The 20,190-nt window shown below is 36.9% G+C and overlaps 1 protein-coding gene, 1 long non-coding RNA gene and 1 pseudogene across 3 annotated transcripts in view; 2 read left to right on the top strand and 1 right to left on the bottom strand.

Annotated features, from left to right (window-relative positions):
• The window catches only part of LOC122359851, a 10,442-nt gene extending 8,776 nt beyond the window's left edge, over positions 1-1,666 (bottom strand). The window contains exon 1 of the long non-coding RNA XR_006252730.1: positions 1,530-1,666. This is a non-coding gene — a long non-coding RNA (uncharacterized LOC122359851). The remainder of the gene's footprint in view (positions 1-1,529) is intronic.
• Positions 476-14,324, top strand: LOC122359849 (myelin basic protein-like). Of its 2 annotated transcripts, none has more exons than XM_043260038.1 (4): positions 476-667; positions 3,798-3,846; positions 5,693-5,747; positions 12,550-14,324. In XM_043260038.1, exons 2-4 carry the CDS (start codon positions 3,802-3,804, stop codon positions 12,834-12,836), a joined length of 387 nt encoding a protein of 128 aa, XP_043115973.1. In that variant the 5' UTR covers positions 476-667; positions 3,798-3,801; the 3' UTR covers positions 12,837-14,324. The 2 variants fall into 2 exon arrangements, with proteins under 2 accessions (XP_043115973.1, XP_043115974.1); XM_043260039.1 differs by lacking the exon at positions 476-667 and adding an exon at positions 1,599-1,735.
• Positions 12,929-20,190, top strand: LOC122359850 (annotated as a pseudogene).

Raw genomic sequence — 20,190 nt, 5'->3', positions numbered from 1 at the left:
CACACGTTGTGTTACACCTTCACAGGTGTAATGGTTTTTATACTGTACAGACTGTATGTGTTATTATCCTACACCAACCGTGCACCCCTAAAAGAAACTACTAAGATTTTTAGATTTCCCCAAATTAACTTCAACTTTAAATTTAACAAGATTTTTTTTTAACTTCTTGAATGTCTTAAAACAACCAGAGCATTCCTAATTGAAAGAGGAAGAGATTTCCAATACAAGTGACCTACCAACCATAGTTCTGGGTTATATATATATATATATATATATATATATATATATATATATATATATATATATATATATATATATATATATATATGCTGTTAGGTTGTAAACCACTAAGTGTTTTCAGTTAGTTTTTTTCTACCTATAGATGCAGTCTTTTTTCTACAAACCTCTATAATTGGACATTATAAGTCATTTAGGGAGCTAGACGTAAACGTGTTCATAGCCCCACCCCACTGAATAACACAGCACTACCTAAAAGCAGGAAGTAGCTGCGTTAGTGGATCCTCCATCCAAACCACATGCAGCCGAAACAGAAAAACAAAGCCTACAAAATTACATTTCGGCCAGATGTGGATTTTCTGATGCACTGCTGAGGCGAGAAGCTGAAACTAGTCATCTACATATCGCGTGGACGCGTTTGGGAAAACAAGTACGTCTATGTGTGTGCGTTTGCGTGCCTGTTAGTCAAATCACGACATCTTCTATAGCGTCGTCGCCCTTGCGCAAAACGCGCTCTGTTTCTGTTCAGTTTGTTTTCTAGCTCAACAGATATAGTCAGCGGTTCAGTTTCTCTCACGTCTGGACTTACTTACTTATTATGTAACCTGTCGCGTTTCGGTTGTATACTGCGGCTACCTTTTCAACTTCAGTGCCAGATGTGACGGACGTAATTCACGCATGCTAGCCGCTGCTCTTTCTGTCACTGTTTCTCGTTAAAACCAGATTGCGAGGTTTTCGGTACAATTCGGGATGACGTTCGCGTTGACATGAGTATTTGTGTTTTCCGTGTAGCCAGAGGCCCCCGACTTGTAGCGAAATAAAATGTCAGTTTTATTTGCATACGCGACACCAAACTTAAGCGCGAGCAGATGTGAGGAGATAACCGTCCAGCGGTTGCAATACTATTGTGCTTTACGTTTAGACCGTACTCTTTTTTTCCTTTTTAGTGATTTACTTTGTGTTTGACACATTACAGATTAAGCTCACTAACAGGAAGACGCGCTATATGATTTTTTTTTTTTTTTAACTCGAGAATTCCCTCGAAGTGTTAACATTAGGTGCACAATTCGAAGGCGTAAAAGCTTAAAGCTACCGAGGATTTTCAGTTTTTCAGGTAAAAACAGCACCGTAAAGTATCGGTTTCCGCGTTTTGCTTCTCTCGTTCGGATGGAAACGAATGTGGGCGACATGCAGTCGTATTTTCGTCGAGAGAGATAAATGTGTTGGGAAACCAAAGGCGGTGTCTCACGAGCAGATTCAAAATAACTCGATTACGATAGAGGGTATCTCACCTGACGACCGTTTTAGTGAAATCTCGCCCTCTTCTGACGGATGTCCGCCACAAGCTTCCGAAGAAATACAGAAACGGCTTCATTTCTCTGAACCGCCGTCACGTCGAAAGTTTACACGCATGGCATTACACAATCATCAGTGATAAACTATAGGTTCCCACAGGAAAGCCACACTCTGAAGAAGTGTTGCAGGCACCGGAAGTTAGGTATGATGGCTGACGCCACGCAGCTTTAGCTAAAAAGCAGCTTCCGAGTTTAGCTCTGTTAAATAATAATGATGCTTAACTTCAAATATTTGCTGATTGCTATGCCATTTGTTATAAACACGACATGCACAGTAATTGTAACTCGCTGAAATGTTAGCATCTTTTTTTTCCAGCTGGTTAAAGTATTAAGTATTTGGGCTTCCGATCAATTGCAAGGGACTGTGGGTTAAAGTTAAGACGGAAAGGCCAGTTCAAACCAACAAAATTTTTGTGGCACTGCTTTTTGCCTATTTTCACAATATGTCTGTTTAAATCTTGACCCATCAGCGATAATCAACACCAAAATAAGATCATGTAAAAAGTGGTGCTCTTGTAAACTTTCTTGCCCCCTTAAAAAATAGAAAGTAAACGAACACTAAAAAAATCCTGCATGTTTACTATACTTGATTATAAGTTGATCCTTAAAGTAGAACTTAAAGCAGTTTTGCTCACTAAACGTTAAGGAACAAGAATGTGTAAATTGTACATTTTTACTTCAGTGTCTTCATCGTGACTGTATCGTCTTTGCAGACCGCAACAACTGTGACGAGACCGTAATTAGAGATTCCTGAAAAAATGAAATGAATGGTGTTTGCATATTTGCATCATGTGCCTTATGTAACCATGGGCTTATTTGGAACAACGGAGAGGCTCCTGTCAAATGTTTTTGATGAATTCTTGGTTCCTGTGGATGGTCGGTTTCACACACGCCTTTTAAAAATGGCAGGGGGATGACAGAACGACTTCCTCTGGAGTATAGATTCAGTGAGAAAAGAAACTCAACAAACACACTTTTTCTCATGTTTTTATGCTGTAGGCCTAGTGTTTTAGTGGGTGAGACTTTCTAATGGGCAGATGGAAAGCAGCTGAATTATTAGTAAAAAAAATATATATATTTTTTTATAAAATTGTTTAATAGCAACAATATGAGAAACGTTTGTCATGACAAACTTGGATGTCTTGAAACAGTTTTAAGCGTTTTAGATGTATTTGATACATTCTCACCTTAAAAACTCTTAAAACAGCAGTATCTTGAAAATTTTATAGTAGGTTTTTTCCTCTGCCATTCCCACCTTGTGGGAGAAATGCTGTCTGTCTAGAACATGCAGAGACATGCGGAGCGACATTACAAATGGGGAACATTTCCAGTTCTGATATTGATGATATAGGAGTACTCCTTTAAGACTTTTTAAGCTTTACTTTTATTGTTATCATTGTTATTATAATTATTATTATTATTATTATTATTATTATAGATATTTAAAATTATATTTAGTTTGATTACTGAATGAGGACAACGTATTGGGGTCCTTTACGTAATTTTTTTTTGTCCTTTTTGGTTTTTTTGTCACATTTTGTATTTTTGTCAAACATTTAATACTAGCGTTTAATAATGCTAGGTGCAGGGGGGTGAGGGACCCATGGAAGGGGCTAAAAATTAAAATGTTGTCATAATATACTTACCCTTATGTCATTCCAAAACATTACTTTCTAAAAATAAAGCACTTGATAGGAGCACTTGATCCTTGATTCATCTAATGTCATAGTTCTTGGAGGCTAAGGAGCCATCTGAAGATATGAAACAAATAGGCTATTTTAAAGCAAAAGGATAGAAGAGTATGGATTTCCAAGAGGGCACTGTTGTTTCAACTATGAAGTGGAAGCTACATCTGGGGAAGCTATATCTGAGTACACACATGCTGTACATAGAGAGCTCTTGTCAAACACGAATGTGGCAAAATACAGAGAGACCCAGGAACAGAGAAAACTGAACTAGATGCCTGTATAGGAGGGTGGCGTTATGGTATAAGACCGTCCCATAGTGCATTATTCCAAGAAAAAATATTTAGTTTAACTTAACTGGCTAAATTTAAGCCTTGGTGCAAGCTATTAAAATTGTTTAACAAAGTGGGTTTACTTAATCTGAATTAATATGCAACATTTTGTAGTGTTAGTATGTTATTTTATACTGTTATATAATACCAAATATCAGTTTTGATTATATGTATATTTTTTGTCTCAGGAGCATGGGGCAGCATCTTGGGAAACGTGAGCCACATACTGTTCCTAAGGTATGTGTATTTGTCTGCGTCTATATGTATATATTAGGGGTGCAGCGTTTGGAATTATGGTTTGTATCCTGCGGTCCAGGATGTGCCGTGTTTAAGGAATATACTGTTTTACAAAGTTTAAAAAAATTTTTTATCCTGAGCAACCCTATGACTCCCAAAAGATTTTAATACTAAAAACTATTAAAAATGATAAATTCATGCATATTCCAATGGTCCTCTGTAAAACAAAACACAAAAACCATACCTCCTCTTAGGCTCTGCCTAATAGTTTGTTGAAAACAACACATAAACAGGCAGGGTTCAGCTGATGTATGTTACTGTGGATGGATACGCGATCTGGCTTCCCAGTGCATTACAACAACATGATGAAAGGAAAAAAAATGGATGCACAGACTGGTCTCGCGCTTGTCTTGGTGAAATATCATAAATGCTGTTTCAAATATCCATGTCCTATAACATTTAACAAACAAAAAAGCAGCTAATCGGAGGACAACCATTTACATCATTAATGCCGTTTCGGAATATATCCATTAAGGCAAGAGATCAGTAGATGTAAATCCTAAAATCAAGTCATATCCTTAAATAGTCTTTCTAAGGTGCTACAGTATGTGTGAGCTGCTATCCCACAGTGAGTGTTATGTTAGATCCCAGTGCAACAGAAGCTACATGCTGCACTCTCCATGATAATAATGGATTACGGAAACTACTTGGTAGTAAATGTCCTGTTACAGTGAGATAATCACTGCCTTTTTATCACAGGATGGAGAAATGTTGCATTTACATTTAAAGATTTCAGAACTGTTGCTTGCCCTCACCTGTTTATCACACATTCTGTCAATAACGTGATGCCGTGTATGGTCTTGGGTTTTGTGTAAACCGTCTCGAGTGATCATATGCAAAAGATGCATAAATGGCATCTGAAACATTTTGTGTTCTGTTCATTTGAAGCGCCTACAAAGGTAGTTGGTCCAGTGCTCAAAGCGATTGTTTATGGGGGTGCCCATAATGTTTGTTGTTATGTTTAGTGTTTAAAATGCGTAACAATAGCATTAAGCAATATTTTACACTATTAATAAGAGGTATTGCAATTAAATTCCCAGAAGAATAAATTTTTTCAGCCACATTTTAAGGATTTTTCTAACATGTGTACATTTTTATGCACATTTTTAAATGTAAAATCTTTACAAGATCTAAAAACGTCAAGCATCAAACAAGTTGCAGATATATATGAGTACACAACCACTACCCTAGGGGGCACCAGTTATTGCTAGATAGCATATGTAAGCAGTCATACTGGGGCCAGATCTACAAAGCTGAATTTATTTTGATTTAATTGTCACTTCTTAATATTCATTCTCTTCCATGTGGCTGTTTATTACACACATCAAAATAAATTCAAGTGTTTTTTTTTACTTAGTTTCACATTACTTTGTGCTTTGATGCAACCTGTGTTATTAAAAGCGCTATATAAATAAAAACGATTGATTGATTACAAGGTAAAGTAGTCAAACACCTTTTGAGTCTCCTTTGCAGAAAGAGCTACACTAGCATAATACATTTTTATTTATAGATTTTATTATTTATTTTTTTCAAGTGACACAAAAGTGTAAATTGGCCATAACCTTATTGCATTATACCACTGGAACATGCCACTAATTTTTATAAATAAGATTTGGCCTCATTTCATTTACGAAACACACATGTACACATGTACAGTGCTTGAATATTTAGGTTTTGTTAATACAACATTATTTAAAATATGAAGCATTGATTATTTCATGCAATGCAATTTGTGTTTTATTCAAGCATTATTTGATTATAAATGTAAAACTTTGTGTTTTTGAAGGGGGCATCAACTGTATCTGAACCCGTCCCCACAGACTCACAAGATGAGGTATTTGGTAAGAACGTTTATTTATTTATTCACTTTTGCCTGTATATCTATTGGCTTACCATTCATTGTCTTATTGTGTTTGATCTGACTGGATTGTCTTACGCAACTTTCCAGAGTAGAGGACAAACAAGCTATGAATCTATCAGGAAATCAAATTGGGTTCACAATGTACCGAGTTGATAAAATAAATACTAGCCACGAGGTTTGATGATGTGGCAAATCAAAGATATAATCTTGTTTTGTTTAAGACAGTTAGTAGCAAGGAAACTAGATATAGATGTATTTATTACTTTGGGGGCAAACTGAAATTAGCATGCAGAAGTCTATTATTTCCCTATTATCATTAACGGCCATTATTTGAGTTGGTGAATGGTGTGAGATGAGGGAAGTGTAGTTGTCGACAGCCGTAGGTAAAGAAGTTCTTCCACATCACTATATCATTAATAGTAATAGTGGATTGCTAAATTAGGCCGCTTTCAAAAAAAATGAATTAACCAGGATTTTATCGTAATAACCATGCATGGAGTAACAATAATAGCTATGTTTTTGTCTGCATGTGTGTTCTGGAGTGAGTAAGCAGATGACACAGTGGTGTTTCTGCTGCATGTTTAAGGTTGCTGAAGCTAACACCAGCTGGCACTGGCTCCAGAGAGACTACAGGCTTCTGCGTCCATATTCAAAAGCTCATATTGTTCAGAAAGCTAGTCTGTCACTGCCTCACTGTTCGCTGCCCAAGCGCCATTGTTCTCTTTCTTTCGCTCTGTGGGGAAATTATGTTATTATCTACTGCTAGTCCAGTGGTTCCAACTACAGACTTTACGCAGCATTTTTCGTTTTTAATGATTAATCATGCAGTGTTTATTAATTTTTAATAAGATCGCATTAACTGACAAACTGCATAGAAGCTACATGAGAACCGTTTGGGAGTTAACTAGGGGAAAAAAGATAATGGAACACTTTAGAGAAATGGTGGCCAGTCACATCACCTGCAATATAGGTTACATCATTGCATATTTTAATTGAAAAGGTTAATGTAAAAAGAAAAGGTAATGTCGTATTTGGTAGATTTTAGTATTTTTTTCCATATAGAATTAACAAATTTTTAACCCACATATTTGTATCAGTTTATTTACTTAATATTATTACAGTTTTTTTTTCTTGTGCAGCATATAAGAGTATAGTGATTATCTCAACATATTTTTACCGTATTTGAATCCAACACAGTATCAGTGTAGACTGAAATTGTACTTCTTTGCATGGGACTTAATGGAGAGAGCTAAGAGAGAGAATTACAACCAGGGATGTAGAATATGGAATGTGCTTTACTAATACTAATATACAGCCAATGTGTTATGCAACTAGTTAACATGAGAATTATTCTTTTTTTCTCTGGCCAAAATATTTTGGCAGTCGATGTTTTCTAAATATATCAGCTGTATTTTTTTTTTCTTTTTTTTTGTTATTACAGTTGGTTATAGCAAGTATTCTGCTGCGGTTAGGGTAGAGAATGAGATGAGGAATAGCTGGTGAATGGTCAATGACAGTCAAACAGATGAGGGACTGTCTCTGGGCCCCCGTGGGTGCTTTCGGGTTCTCGTGAATGCTGCTATAGAGAGGATTTCATGCACGGGTGGGAGGCCTGGACACAGACCGCATGCCTGTAGCCCCTCTCACAGACATGCTTCCCGTGCCTCAGTCCCACTGCTTCATACTGTGTGGGTCTGTTTGTTGCAGCAGGGCTTTTTCACTTTAAGTTTAGGTTAACTTTTCACTGAAGTCCGATCAGTCTTAGTGTCTTTTATAGTCTAGTAATGTGTGAAATATTTGGTGCATGATCCAGACCATATGCATATAGAAGGAGAATATATTCTAGCAGAATAACAATATATCAATAAAAATTTTATATATATATATATATATATATATATATATATATATATATATATATATATATATATATATATATATATAAATTTTTTTTTTCAAAACATTGTTTCGTTATGGAACATTTATTCCACCTTGCACATTCCTACAAGACATGTAAAATACATAAAAGTGTCATACACTTCTGCATTCCTAGGGCGATGTGGAATCGATTCATGGATTGATTCTGAGATTTTCCGAATGCATCGTGAGTTTAGATTTTAACAGCAGATGACAAGATGACACTGTTAACTTTAGAAACCGCTGTTCCCAAATCCTTACACGCATTAGATGTCTTATTTACATTTGTTGTTTTTTTATAATGAAAGGATGTGTGAAAGTACTTCAGCACTTGTGTATGCTGTGCAAATTCTATATTATATTCTATAGAAATTATTCTCACTTCTTGTGATGATGTCTGGTTTTCTACAAAGCAAAATTGTCATCTTTACCTGTTTCTAGTTTCGCCCCTCTTTTTTTGGGTGTGTATATGCTGTGTATTTCTTCATCGTAGTACAGTTCTGTCCTTCTTATGCATTTTTAATGAAAGAGTGGGGACAGCTTTTTGTAACTAAAAAGCTTCATGGCTTGGCTGTGTCATAAGTGTTTCTGCCCTCACAGTCATAACATGTTTCTGTTTCTAAAAATACTGTTTCTGACAAGTGTCTGTGGGTCTCTTAGTAGATTTCATTACACACAGTTTAGGTAGGTTCTAGTGATCCCAATGCCCAGTCTATACTGTGCATTCCAGCCAGCATGCAACTTTGTTTACAAGTGCATGCATTCGCTTCATTGTCTTAACTGAGTATTCAAAAAACATAAATGACTCTTTTTCTCTGTCATAACATTACTGAACATTAACATTTCACCAAGGCTTGAACCAACACTAGATTTCAATGATCTCTTTGTAGAGATGGAAGGCACAGAGAATTCACCAATGAGGCGGTGCACAGTATGTTGTTGTTTGCAGCAAGAATACGGTTCAAAGTCCAAAACGAGCATAAATGAAACGCCATTAGTGTAACCGATCCAAAGAACCTTCAGTGTCAATCAGGAGTGTTTCCCTGATCCAGAAACTCCAAAACACAACGCTTAATTTTCTCATGTTAAGCTAGAATGTTCCTGTAACAAAGAACACATCACGATGTGTCAGCAGATGTCATAAATGGCTTTTTATTGTTGTTAGCAGAACTGTTGCAAATAAACATACACTTTATATTTTTAAATGTTTTTAAAATATGCTAATATACTAAAAACATGTATAAACAGTACTGTGCAAAAGTTTTAGGCAGGCGTAAAAAAAGGCTGTAAACAAAGAATGCTTTAAGAAATATAATGATGTTCAAGCTCTTTTGAGGAAGCACAAAAAAACGGGCAACGTTGAGGATTGTAGATGCAATGGTCGGCCAAGAAAACTTAGTGCTGCAGATGAAAGACACATCAAGCAGTGCCATCAGCTCAAAACTGGCAGAAACCAGTGGGACCCAAGTACACCCATTTACTGTATGTAGAAGTCTTGTCAGAAATGAGCAGGGAAGAGTTGCAGCCAAAAAGCCATACCTCCGATGTGGGAACAAGGCCAAAAATGGCAGCAGTTGCTCTGGACTGATGAGTCAAAATTCAAAATATTTGGCTGTAGCAAAAGGTAGTTCATTCGTTGTAGGGCTGGAGAGCAGTACAATAATGAGTGTCTGCAGATTACATGAAGAGAAAGAAGGATACGAGAGAGCCTACATTCAAGTTTTGTGGTTAGTTCTCCAAGATCTACCAGCCGAGTTTCATTTTTCATTTCATTGCATTTTGTTCATTTATGTAAATAAATGTTTAACACTTCCATTTTTGAAAGCATTCTTTGTTTATAGCATTTTTTTCACACCTACCTAAAACTTTTATGCAGTACTGTGTATCTGTGTATGTATGTGTACTATATATGTATAAATATATAATATATATATATATATATATATATATATATATATATATATATATATATATAAATATATTTTTTTTTTTTTTTTTTATCCCGTCCATCAACAAATCTGCTGACGCACACCGTGCTGAACATCTTAAAATGAGGAAATTGCATCGCTACCAGGGGGATAAGGATGAGTGCTTTGATTTGGAAAATGACCATGAACCATTCAGTACATGATACACAAAACAGTACACCCCTAGTACATATTATAATATTCCTCAAAGTAGGGCCAAAGTATTTTAAGTACAATCAATGGCTCCTGCTACCGCAAATGGTTACACTATAAATAAAGGCCCTAAACCAGGGGAGTCCATTCCAGAGTTTAGCTCCAGCTTGCCCTAACAGACTTGCCTGGAATTTTTCTAGGTGCATTCCATTTAAACATGCACTTCCCCATAACAGCCCAAATGCTTGGTTTTTTTAAGAACAACATCCATTATGATTATGACTGCATACACGCAGCATAGCAAGACTTCGTCAGACCCACGCTAATAAGACCCGTATCCAAACAACACAGAATTTACTGAAGCAAAAGTAACGGCAAACTTCATATTGATCTTATTGATAATGACTTAACTGACCACGATGCTGCAAGCACGTAGTTTATTTCGCGCTTTGAAATGAAAAGAGGCAGGCTACAGCACAAGCACAGTACTGCTTGTGTGCTCCTTTGACTCGCACCTGGCCCTGAAGTGAAGGAGCATGCGTCTGAAACGTTTCCCGTTTGATGTGGTTGTAAAGACATTCTGCAATTTGAATAAATGCACTTCTTGTTACAGAAAAGTGACAGAAAGAGCAGTTGTAACTGGGGTTGTGAACCCTAGCCCTGCCCCTGCATATTCTGCAAATTCTGCATATTTTTCAGGTGTTCACATTATTTTGTCCAACTCTTGTATGCATTGGTTACTTGAGGTGGAACCATATACCCCAAAACAATGTCATAATCACAGTACATCAAATCATACTTAATTTATTCCCAGCCCTGTGTATGATATACAAATGCTTTTGCACAAATGTCTGTTATAAGACCTGATATCGACATATCATGAGCAAATTTGTAGTCAGATTTCGAGCTATGAGTGGCCACACATGCAGGGGTTAAAGCAGTGTCCACATCTTCTAATCAAACATCTGATTGGCTCGTTAACATCTGATTGGCTTCAAGACCTAAAAAGGATGGATCAGAATAAGGTTGTAAAACAAAGCTGTAAAAGGAAGTATTGTACAAGACGTGGGCTGGGAACAGAGGAGATTGAACTCTGGATGGTAGCCTTCCAGGAGCAGGTCTGGTCGCTTCCATTTTACTATCCATAGTGAACACAGACAGTGAAAGAGATGTTGAACATGCAAAGGGAAAACACTGGCTGGTTTGAGAATGTATGCTCTGTGGAGATGGTTTGGAATGTCATCTGCACGCATCATGCACCCTTGTTCATATTCGACAGAAGAATTAGGTTATTAGGAATTAGGTCCGCTACAGAGAAATGGAATATATTCAGATCTGCAGCATCTGCCACTGAAGACCTGAAGATTGTGTTTTATCCTCTAAACAAGCATAGAAATGATTGAGCTTAGGAGATCGAGAGCAGTATCTGTTTTGCTACTCCACATACCCCAAAATAAAAGCAGATGTCTGTGTGAAAGCCTAATTCATGGTGTCTGGTTTAGGTAGATGTATATTGTTTTGGTTGCCATTAAATGATCAAAATGATGGATAAATAGTCATAACATGACTGTTTTACTGTCATGAAGTTCTTAAACTTTGTTTACCTGCGTCATTTATTTGTGGCAATCCGCATCACCAAATAGTAATCAGGATTGCCACTACACCAAATTGTTCTAAATTGTACAAAACAGATTAATAATAATCTTTATCACTGCACAACACTTGCATAATATACATGCTGTCAAGCAAATCCCATCTGCCTGATATTATTTTTAGATCAACAAATGTAAACCGCACATTTAGCTCTAAACAGCTACTTTAACATTTTAACTTTAGCATTTTAACATCATGGTTTGTAAAACTGCTGTGAAACGAAATGCAAATAAACTGACTTGTCTAAAACAGCAAAAAAGTTGTCTCAACTGAACATTTTAAAGCACACATCCAGTTTGCTTAAGGTTTATTTATGTTTTTGGCCGTTTTTTATTTTATTTCAAACACATTTTTGACATTGGTAATCCGTTTGTATAGAAGGTGTGGTTTGTTTGCTTCCACTAAAGCACACAAGATGTCTCTGAAATTCCAATTTTGGCAAATAAAATCAGGCTAATATAATAGTAATAGTTTCAGTATTTGCCTCAAATTTTTGTCGCTTTTTGGACTTTCTTTATTGATTAATTTGGACCAGCCACACCTCACGAAATGGACTACAGAAATTAGATGAGTTTCACTTTGCAGAGAATTCGCAAAATCCAGCCTCGGGAAGTTATTACAGTCACACTGTTTCCTTTGTCCTTCTACAATAACGTTGTGGTAGCACAAAGAAGCTCTGTAAGAAACACTAGAATTCAGATTCTCTTGTGTTGTGCGGTACAGTAACGGCTTTGTCTCGCTGCACTGGGTTCAAACCTGACGACCTTCTGAGGAAGCACTGCTCTGAAATCTATAAATCTCTAGATCTGTTATCGTAAGCGTTTTTGTGAAAAACATACATGATCATGAGAACTACAAATGTATGGGTTTATTGCAAACGGCAAAGTTTCCATGCTTCAAGATCTTTTGGCAGAGAAAAGTGATTGGAAATGCAATGAGCAGGTTTTTTGGTGTGTGTGTGTGTGGACTTTGTGAGAGAATCTGTAGCACTTGTTGCCTGCGCAGCAGGGGCTGGGGGTGGGGGGTGTTGGGGTAGGTGATGACAATGATCTTACTGTGAAATGTCAGATAACTCCCGATGTTTCTGTGCAGGACTGGGGGAGGCGGACCTCAACCAGAACAATGGGTGCTCCAGCAAGAGTCCAGTGGTGACTGACTCCATGAACGCTGCAGTAGATCAGAGCAGCTGGAGCCATCTGAGCTCAGACGACCCTAATGCCTCAGGGCCCCGGCCCCACTTGATCCGCCTCTTTTCTCGAGATGCCCCAGGTCGCGAGGACAACACCTTCAAAGACCGCCCCTCGGAGTCTGATGAGCTGCAGACCATCCATGAGCACAGCGGAGCTGGCTCAGAGTGCGGTTCCGAGTGTGCAGAGTAGGACCTAAAGTAGATTTCCTCTTTGCCCTCTCTTTCCTCACTCCTACTTTGGAAACAAACACACCGCTGCAGAGATTAAAGCTAACACTCAGCATGGCATCTGCAAGCTCTTCGCAGTCAACATTCAGACTGGGCCGCAGTAAGAAGAATCCTACTGGTTATGGATCAGATTGGAAAGTTCTTTGGAGGGGAAAAAAAGAAGAAGGGAAAGGTGAGGATTGAGCAGGCATTCAGAGTTCTCCACATGAGCCTTTACTACTGTTCTATTTGCGTGAATTTATCTTGACCTGCAATTATTGCTTGATTCCGAGATCACCACCAGTAAATGAGTTGCATTTGATTTGATTTATTTTTTTAAATGGACTTTTATCTCTTAAGTTTATTACACGTTGCTGTCATATAGTATCCAGTATTGCATAAAGCTGCAATTTGTTATAGGATTCTACTGTGATTCAGGGATTCAGCATACAGTGTGATGTTTATAAACATCACTTTTAGCTTTTATATAATGTGCAAATGTATTTGAAATGCCTGTGTAACAAAATTAAGTGTTTTTATGACTTTTCACTGACAGCAACTGCAACGTTGAAAAGTTCTGTAGTAACCATAAAAGATGGTGCATATAGCATATTGTACAGTGAGTGGTACTGTCTCAACCAGGATGTTTATGTCGGCGAAGAGAATTTTCACATATCTGACACTTTCTTATACAGTATGTGATTGATAAATATTTTATATTTTATAACCATTTTCAAATCCACTTATCGTATAACATCATGGTGTTAAGGGAGCACCTCAGGGTTTTTCACGGTACAGATGGAGGCCATTACTGACCAGTTTGGTTTCTAAAACGAACTTGCATCGTTTTGGAAATTATATTTAACATTTGTTATGCTTGTGAAATTATGCAATTTCTAGAGCCTTAACTTTTAAGAAAGGAGGGAGATAAATATTTTTTTCTTCTAAAATAATATAAAGATATTTAAGCGTTTAGGTGACAAACACCAAAGTTGGGAAACTCTTTGCTTTGTGGGGAAAATGTGAAATGAGATCGTGATGATGTGAGTTTATATTTGTGACCTTATTTTGAAAGTGCCATATGATGGTTAAAATGTAACGTTGCGGAATTACTGACTAGTTTTAATACAGCTAAATTTTTTTGTGGGTAAACATAATGTGACAAAGAGATTCGGATGTCATAGTTCCAGTTGTATAATAGTTTTGTCCCAAACCTACATGTTTGCTGCTTCAACCAGATTTCTCAAACAAGCCTCAGGTTAACTCACCTCTCTAATGTAACAATGTGATCTTTTAAGTGTTAATGCCTCACTAGTAACCCCTGTGTCCCAACTAGATTGTGTCCCATTTGTAACACTTTGTAACAACATCAGCTTGTGTAACCTCCATATTCTGGAACAAATATGTTATTTAGCCTGATCCTGTCCTGAGCTTTTTGACCTTTGCTTGATTAAAATCTGTGTAACACCAACATCGGCTTTTTTATTTATTTGTTTTGAAATAGCGAGGCAATTTTGCCGTTTAAAAAAAGGTTTTTGCTAAGTGCATTTTTTTTTTTCTGGTGTGGTCTCAATGTGAATTTAAAATTGCCAAAGTAAATGGGTGACAAATCAAATCAAAATGTATATGCATGGGCAAGATTAAGCAGTTTTTAAAAAAATATAAATACGGGTAGTTGACGTATCAATGTGTCTTATAGTGGTGAAAGAAAAGAAACGTTGAAGATAACCTCTCACATGCTGTTTGTAACTAAGTAAGAAGAATCTGATGTGACCTTAATTAAAAATATATTTGTAATGTTAAAAGATCCTGTAATTATTTTTGTACTGACAGGGATCTGTTATTTAAATACATAAGTTAATAAACCCCAGATAACAGTCCCACAGGTTCAGCGTGTTATTCACAGACAGCCTTTATTTGTTGCTAGTGTTGGGCAATATAGCTAAAGAGTTACTCCACCACAAAATGTCAATTTTGTCAGTCACTTATCCCCGTGTCTTTCCAAACCTGTAATAGATTTGTTCGTCTTTGAAACACAATTTAAGATATTTTGGATTAAAACAGGCAGGCTTGTGACAGTCCAAAGTAATGAGCACCGTCAATGTCCAGAAAAGTATGAAAGACATTATCACAATAGTCCATCTGCCATCAATGGTTCAACCATAATATGTTGAAGCTACAAAAATATTTACAATGACTTTATTCAACATGGTGCCAGTCATTATTTTTGGTTTCTTTCTGGACAAAAAAAGTATTCTTGTATTGTTACAGATAAACCACTAATGGCAGATGGACTATAGTGATCCTGTCTTTCCTACTTTCCTGGACCTTGCAGTGTTCATTACTTGTCGGTCAATGGGATAGTCACAAACCTCCCTGTTTTCAACCAAAATATCTAAAAATAGTGTTTCAAAGATGATTGAAGCTTTTGGAATGGTATGGGGGTAAGTGATTAATGACAAACTTTACTTTTTTGGGTGGAGTAACTATACAAAAGTGAAATACAATGGAAAACGTTATGCAATGCTTAAAATTACTAACAAGCAAAACGACTAACGTTATACTTTCTGCAGTCCCTCGTGAGCAATGTGTGGCAACTTCTCAGCGATACAGTGAAAGAAGGGGATTTCAGTGTGTATGGGTTGACCTCATGCATCGGTGAGGCAACCATTTCATCAAGATGAAATCAAATGCAAGGAGAAGATGTGTTGACTCTGTGAGAGAAAACTGGGCATGACGCCGTTGAGGCGCAAGGCTTTGTAAAACAAAACAGGATGGGCCCAAAACGGAACATTTGTTCACAGTTGCCGCCTTCTGTTCCTAAACTAACGCTAGTGCTCATAAAATGTAAAAGCCCAGGCCCCATACCTCACAGATGAGGGTTCCCATGGTGTTTCTCCCATCTCTCTTTGGCCATCATCCTTCTCTCAAACCTAAGGCCAAACTCAATGTTAGATCTGCAAAGATAGGAGGCTGTTCATTTTTGTTTGCTTAGCTTACGTATGCATTATTTTATTTTGCCGATACAGTGACTAGCCGGGTAAGATCACGGAGGTAGAGACTGCGGTAAAGCCAGCAATAGAGGTCTGGCTTATTGGTGAGTGTCTGTATAAGAATCTTGCTAGTTGTTAAGGTCTCTGTTGCAGTTTTAACTCGCCCTGGCGTGATGTGTTTGTGCTGACCACCTGCAATGAGTGATTGTCTGGTCATAGAGATCGCTGGCCAGGAAGGGCTGTGTTCTTTACTGTATGCGAGTAAACCATTTGGCCTGTAGCATGAAGCGAGATGAACGAACTCAGAGGTTCAAAGTAGGTTTAGAGTCGACAAAACCAAACAAGTCCATCTCAGCGTCTCACAAAGAAATTATATAAACATTCTCAGAGTTTGAACCAGAGTTTATGATTCGTTTTGGAGCGCATGGACCTGAAATTGCATCAAAAGGAAACAGTTGAACACTCAACTTCTCACAAAAAGAACACGTTTAGTCATTTTAAAAGTTAATATGTATTAAAGCTGTGTGTGTGTGTGTGTATATGAATCTGAACAATTTTAAATGCATAATATAAACTTAATAAATGAGTAAAATTTTGTCTCTAAAATTTAATTTAATTCCAAGATAGAGGTACTCTCTAACCCAGTAATAAAACCTGCTTCGGAGCAGGATATCTGTATCATACGGCGAAGAAGCCCTCTCTAAACTAACCCATCTTTTGAGTTGAGTCAAACTAAAAGCAAACCTGAAACCGGCTTTGTGCTACAGGCCACAGGATTTAACCTGGTATGGTAACCTTGGGATAAGGGATCGAGTCAGACAGAGACCAATATGAGTCTAAATGCAATTCACAAAATTATGTGAATTGTTTTTCAGAACTGTATACAATGTGGGTTGCACTGTTGCCTCAAAGCAAGAAGGTCCCGTTTGAGTCCCAGCTATGCCAGTAGGCCTTATTCTTATCAAGGTTTTGTTTCAGGTATTGGATTTTCCCCAAAATCCAAAGTGTCTGAAGGTGTGTGTATGTGATGGACTCAGAGGGTGTTCTCTAAAAGTGGCCCAAGTAGCTGGGATATGGCTTTAAAGATGAGCCATGGATGGATACAAAGGTCTGTCCACACCAACGTCTATTAATGCATAGGTTCAGACAAACATGAGCGTCAGTCAATGTGGCTAATACCGGCCAAACAGTAGGTTTCATGTGTTTGGTCATATGCCCAGAGCCACTGCTGTTAAAAACATACAGTACATAAAACCACGAGTCATGAACAGATTGTGCTAAGAGAAAAAAAAAACTGGGACCAATCATCATCTTGTCTTTGTTGCTGTGTCCAAAATAGGATGCTATATTGTATGTAGTACATTTGGTAACTTGCAAACATTAAAAGAGTCAGTATTTGGTTCAATATAGTGTGAATATGTGAAGGATGAATGCAATTTGGATGTACTCCATGTGCCTTGCTGCCATTCACAAATTCTCTACCATGGCCTTATGGGACAGTAAAGTGTCCATTGGTTGGGCACTTTGAAGCTATAGGCGTTCGTTATTTGTGACTTTTTCTACTTCGTGAAAAGCAGTTAACCATGATGTTTCTGCTCAGTTCTTAAGATGTTCTTTATGATATAATACAAAATTACTTGGAAATTAACATGTATATTATAGCATTATAGCTAAGAATATAAAACCAGACAAGTGTCTTTATTGAAGATCTTGCAGATTTACTTTTGGCTATAAGCGATGGCTTTACTGAAATAATATATATATAAATTGGAATGCACAACGAAGAAATAGCTATTTACATATAATGTTACATATGGGGTACATTGAAAGCCCATTTAAAAAAATATGTTTTTACTTTATAGCTTATTTTTACCTTTTAGTACAGTATTTGTGTGTATGGACTGTGTATAGCTCTTTCTCACACCTATTAGAAAGTACAAAAAAAAAAACAATAAAGCCAAATATTATCAGTGATACTGTCTAGAGCCTATTCATCACCCAACTGAATCATCTCAACTGTTTTTATGTTCTTAAATTCTTCATAACTCTTCATTCTCCACACATATTATTGATAATTTTGTGGGTTATTTTTCAGCTTTTGTAAAAATGCTTGTTCTTTCTTTCTTTTTTTTAAGATAAAATGATTGCTATGACTCCTATTTACATTAAGTGTACATTCAGTATAACTTATTTCTGTTACTTACCATAACTTCCCCTCAGTGCATACAGTAACACCAAAGACAAATTAGCAAATATACAGCTCTAAAATAAAACCTATAGACCTATTTGCAATATAGTTTTTTTCATTTGTGTCACAGATGTTTTCTCTTTTTGTTCTATGGTCAGAACATCTAGATTTTGGTACACATTAAACCTCTTAAACATGTATTGTCGCTATTAATATAATAAAAAAAATCACCAATTTATGTCCAATTTCCGACAAATCAGTAGAAAATGGTAGAATTTTCATTTGTGAACCAAAAATGGTTACCCAAGGTAATCCATGAAAAAAAAAATATTTTAAACATAATGGTGGTAGGTAAAAATTTTTTATGTGGATAAATTGGCTGTTCGTTATTTGTTAATTTCAGCATGGTTTACAGCTGCTTAGTGATAATTTTGAAAACTGACACCATGGGACAAACTGTAACTGTAATTTGTTACTCTTGATATGATTTAGTTCTCACACAGAGTAAACGGCTTACTTTGATACAAAATAAAGTGGAGTTAGCACATCTTTAGACAATGTTCAGATGTGTCAGGTTTTTGTCTTTCTTATGTGTAGAACTAATTTCTAATAACCGGAACCACTGACTAATACAGTTATGAAATGTGAAAGTATGTCAAAAATGTACGGTATTCATAGGCATCATTCCTACTGTCCAAACATTTCAGTCTGAAGATACGGTTCTGACGTAGTGTTTCTTCAACACAGGGGTCTTTTCGTGGTGGTTTGTCTGCATCACCTCAAAGATCGAGCGCGTCTCCTCGTCGCCGTCCAGATGAGAATGCTGTCATGCACTTTTTCAGAACCATTGTTCGTATCTCTCTACCTTTCTCCCTTACTCTCACACCATACTATCGAAAGATAAAATGAATATATACTTTTAAGGATGATTTTCATTTTACTTTTTCCCCAATTAGGTTTCTCCCTCTACCCCTAAATCTAGGGTAAGTCTCAATCTTCTGAGGTTGACAACTGTTCCTTTTCAAGAAGCTTAGGTGATCTACAGAGATTTGGTTTGACTTCATTCTTAGTTTATTCGGTGGAAACAGTACACATAGTGAGCTATATATCTTAGTATTTAATTAGTAATTAGTAGCTTTAATACTTTGAATGGATCTGTCATTTTTCATTATCGCCAATTTTTCGAATTTACTCAATAGCTCACTTAGACTCACTTCTGCTGAACTGGCAAAATCATTTTCTCCCAAGTTCTGGAGATATGAAAATCTTCAGTGTCCAGGATAACGCTATCTGGTTTATTAACAGAGAGACCAGAAATCACAGAGCTCCGCCAAAGGCCAAAAAGGACGTGGAGACACCTTAACTCGTATCTTCAAAATGGTGACGAGATTTATTTTTATATTGATTTTACACATCATTAACGGTCACGTTACGTCATTGACATGCTTGTCAATTAATTTTGTGTTTACTGTCTCTTTTTCAGGGAGGAAGCCAGTCTGCATCATCCACCAAGCGCTGAAACCTCGTTACCTTTTCCCATTTAAAACTTAAAGAGGAAAAGCATTGAAAACGAATGCAAAGAATTTAGTTTTCTAATCCAGTAACAACGACTTGAAAAAGCTTTTGCATTGACGTGTTACAACAGTTTGTGTCTTCCGAATGATTCTTGTTCAGTCTCGTCAAACCTGACATAGTTATAATCCTTGATTTTTGAAATAGCTTCGTCTCGTCTCTGTAGTGTCAGTACTCATCTATCCACAGCTTAAGTGTAACCAGTGCCTCTCTTAGCATATTGTGTACTAGACCTCAAATGTGTTGACGAAAAGTCTTCTCTGTACACTGTGATGGGGTATGCAAAATGCCAAAATGCATAACCTATGTTCTGACATCCACAATGTATATTTTACTTCCAACCCCAAACTGTTCGTTAAATGCGTGTTTGGTTCCAGAGGTTTCTAACGGATTTGGTAACGAGAGATTGCTGCACTTCGTTTGAATGCGACTGATTCTGTGCCCTTTGCTCGTCATAGTTTGAGACGTCATTTTCTATTCACACGAAAACTGGAAAAAGGGTTCTTTTTTAAACTAAAGAACATTCAGTGATTTCTATGTATGTTACACCTAATTAATGGCGACAATTAAAAGCGTGAAACGTT

This window comes from Puntigrus tetrazona, chromosome 16, assembly GCF_018831695.1.
Source record: "Puntigrus tetrazona isolate hp1 chromosome 16, ASM1883169v1, whole genome shotgun sequence".
In the NCBI taxonomy this organism is placed as follows: Eukaryota; Metazoa; Chordata; class Actinopteri; order Cypriniformes; family Cyprinidae; genus Puntigrus; species Puntigrus tetrazona.
Note: the sequence above shows the minus strand (reverse complement) of the source record. Positions and strands in the feature narration are given on the sequence as shown.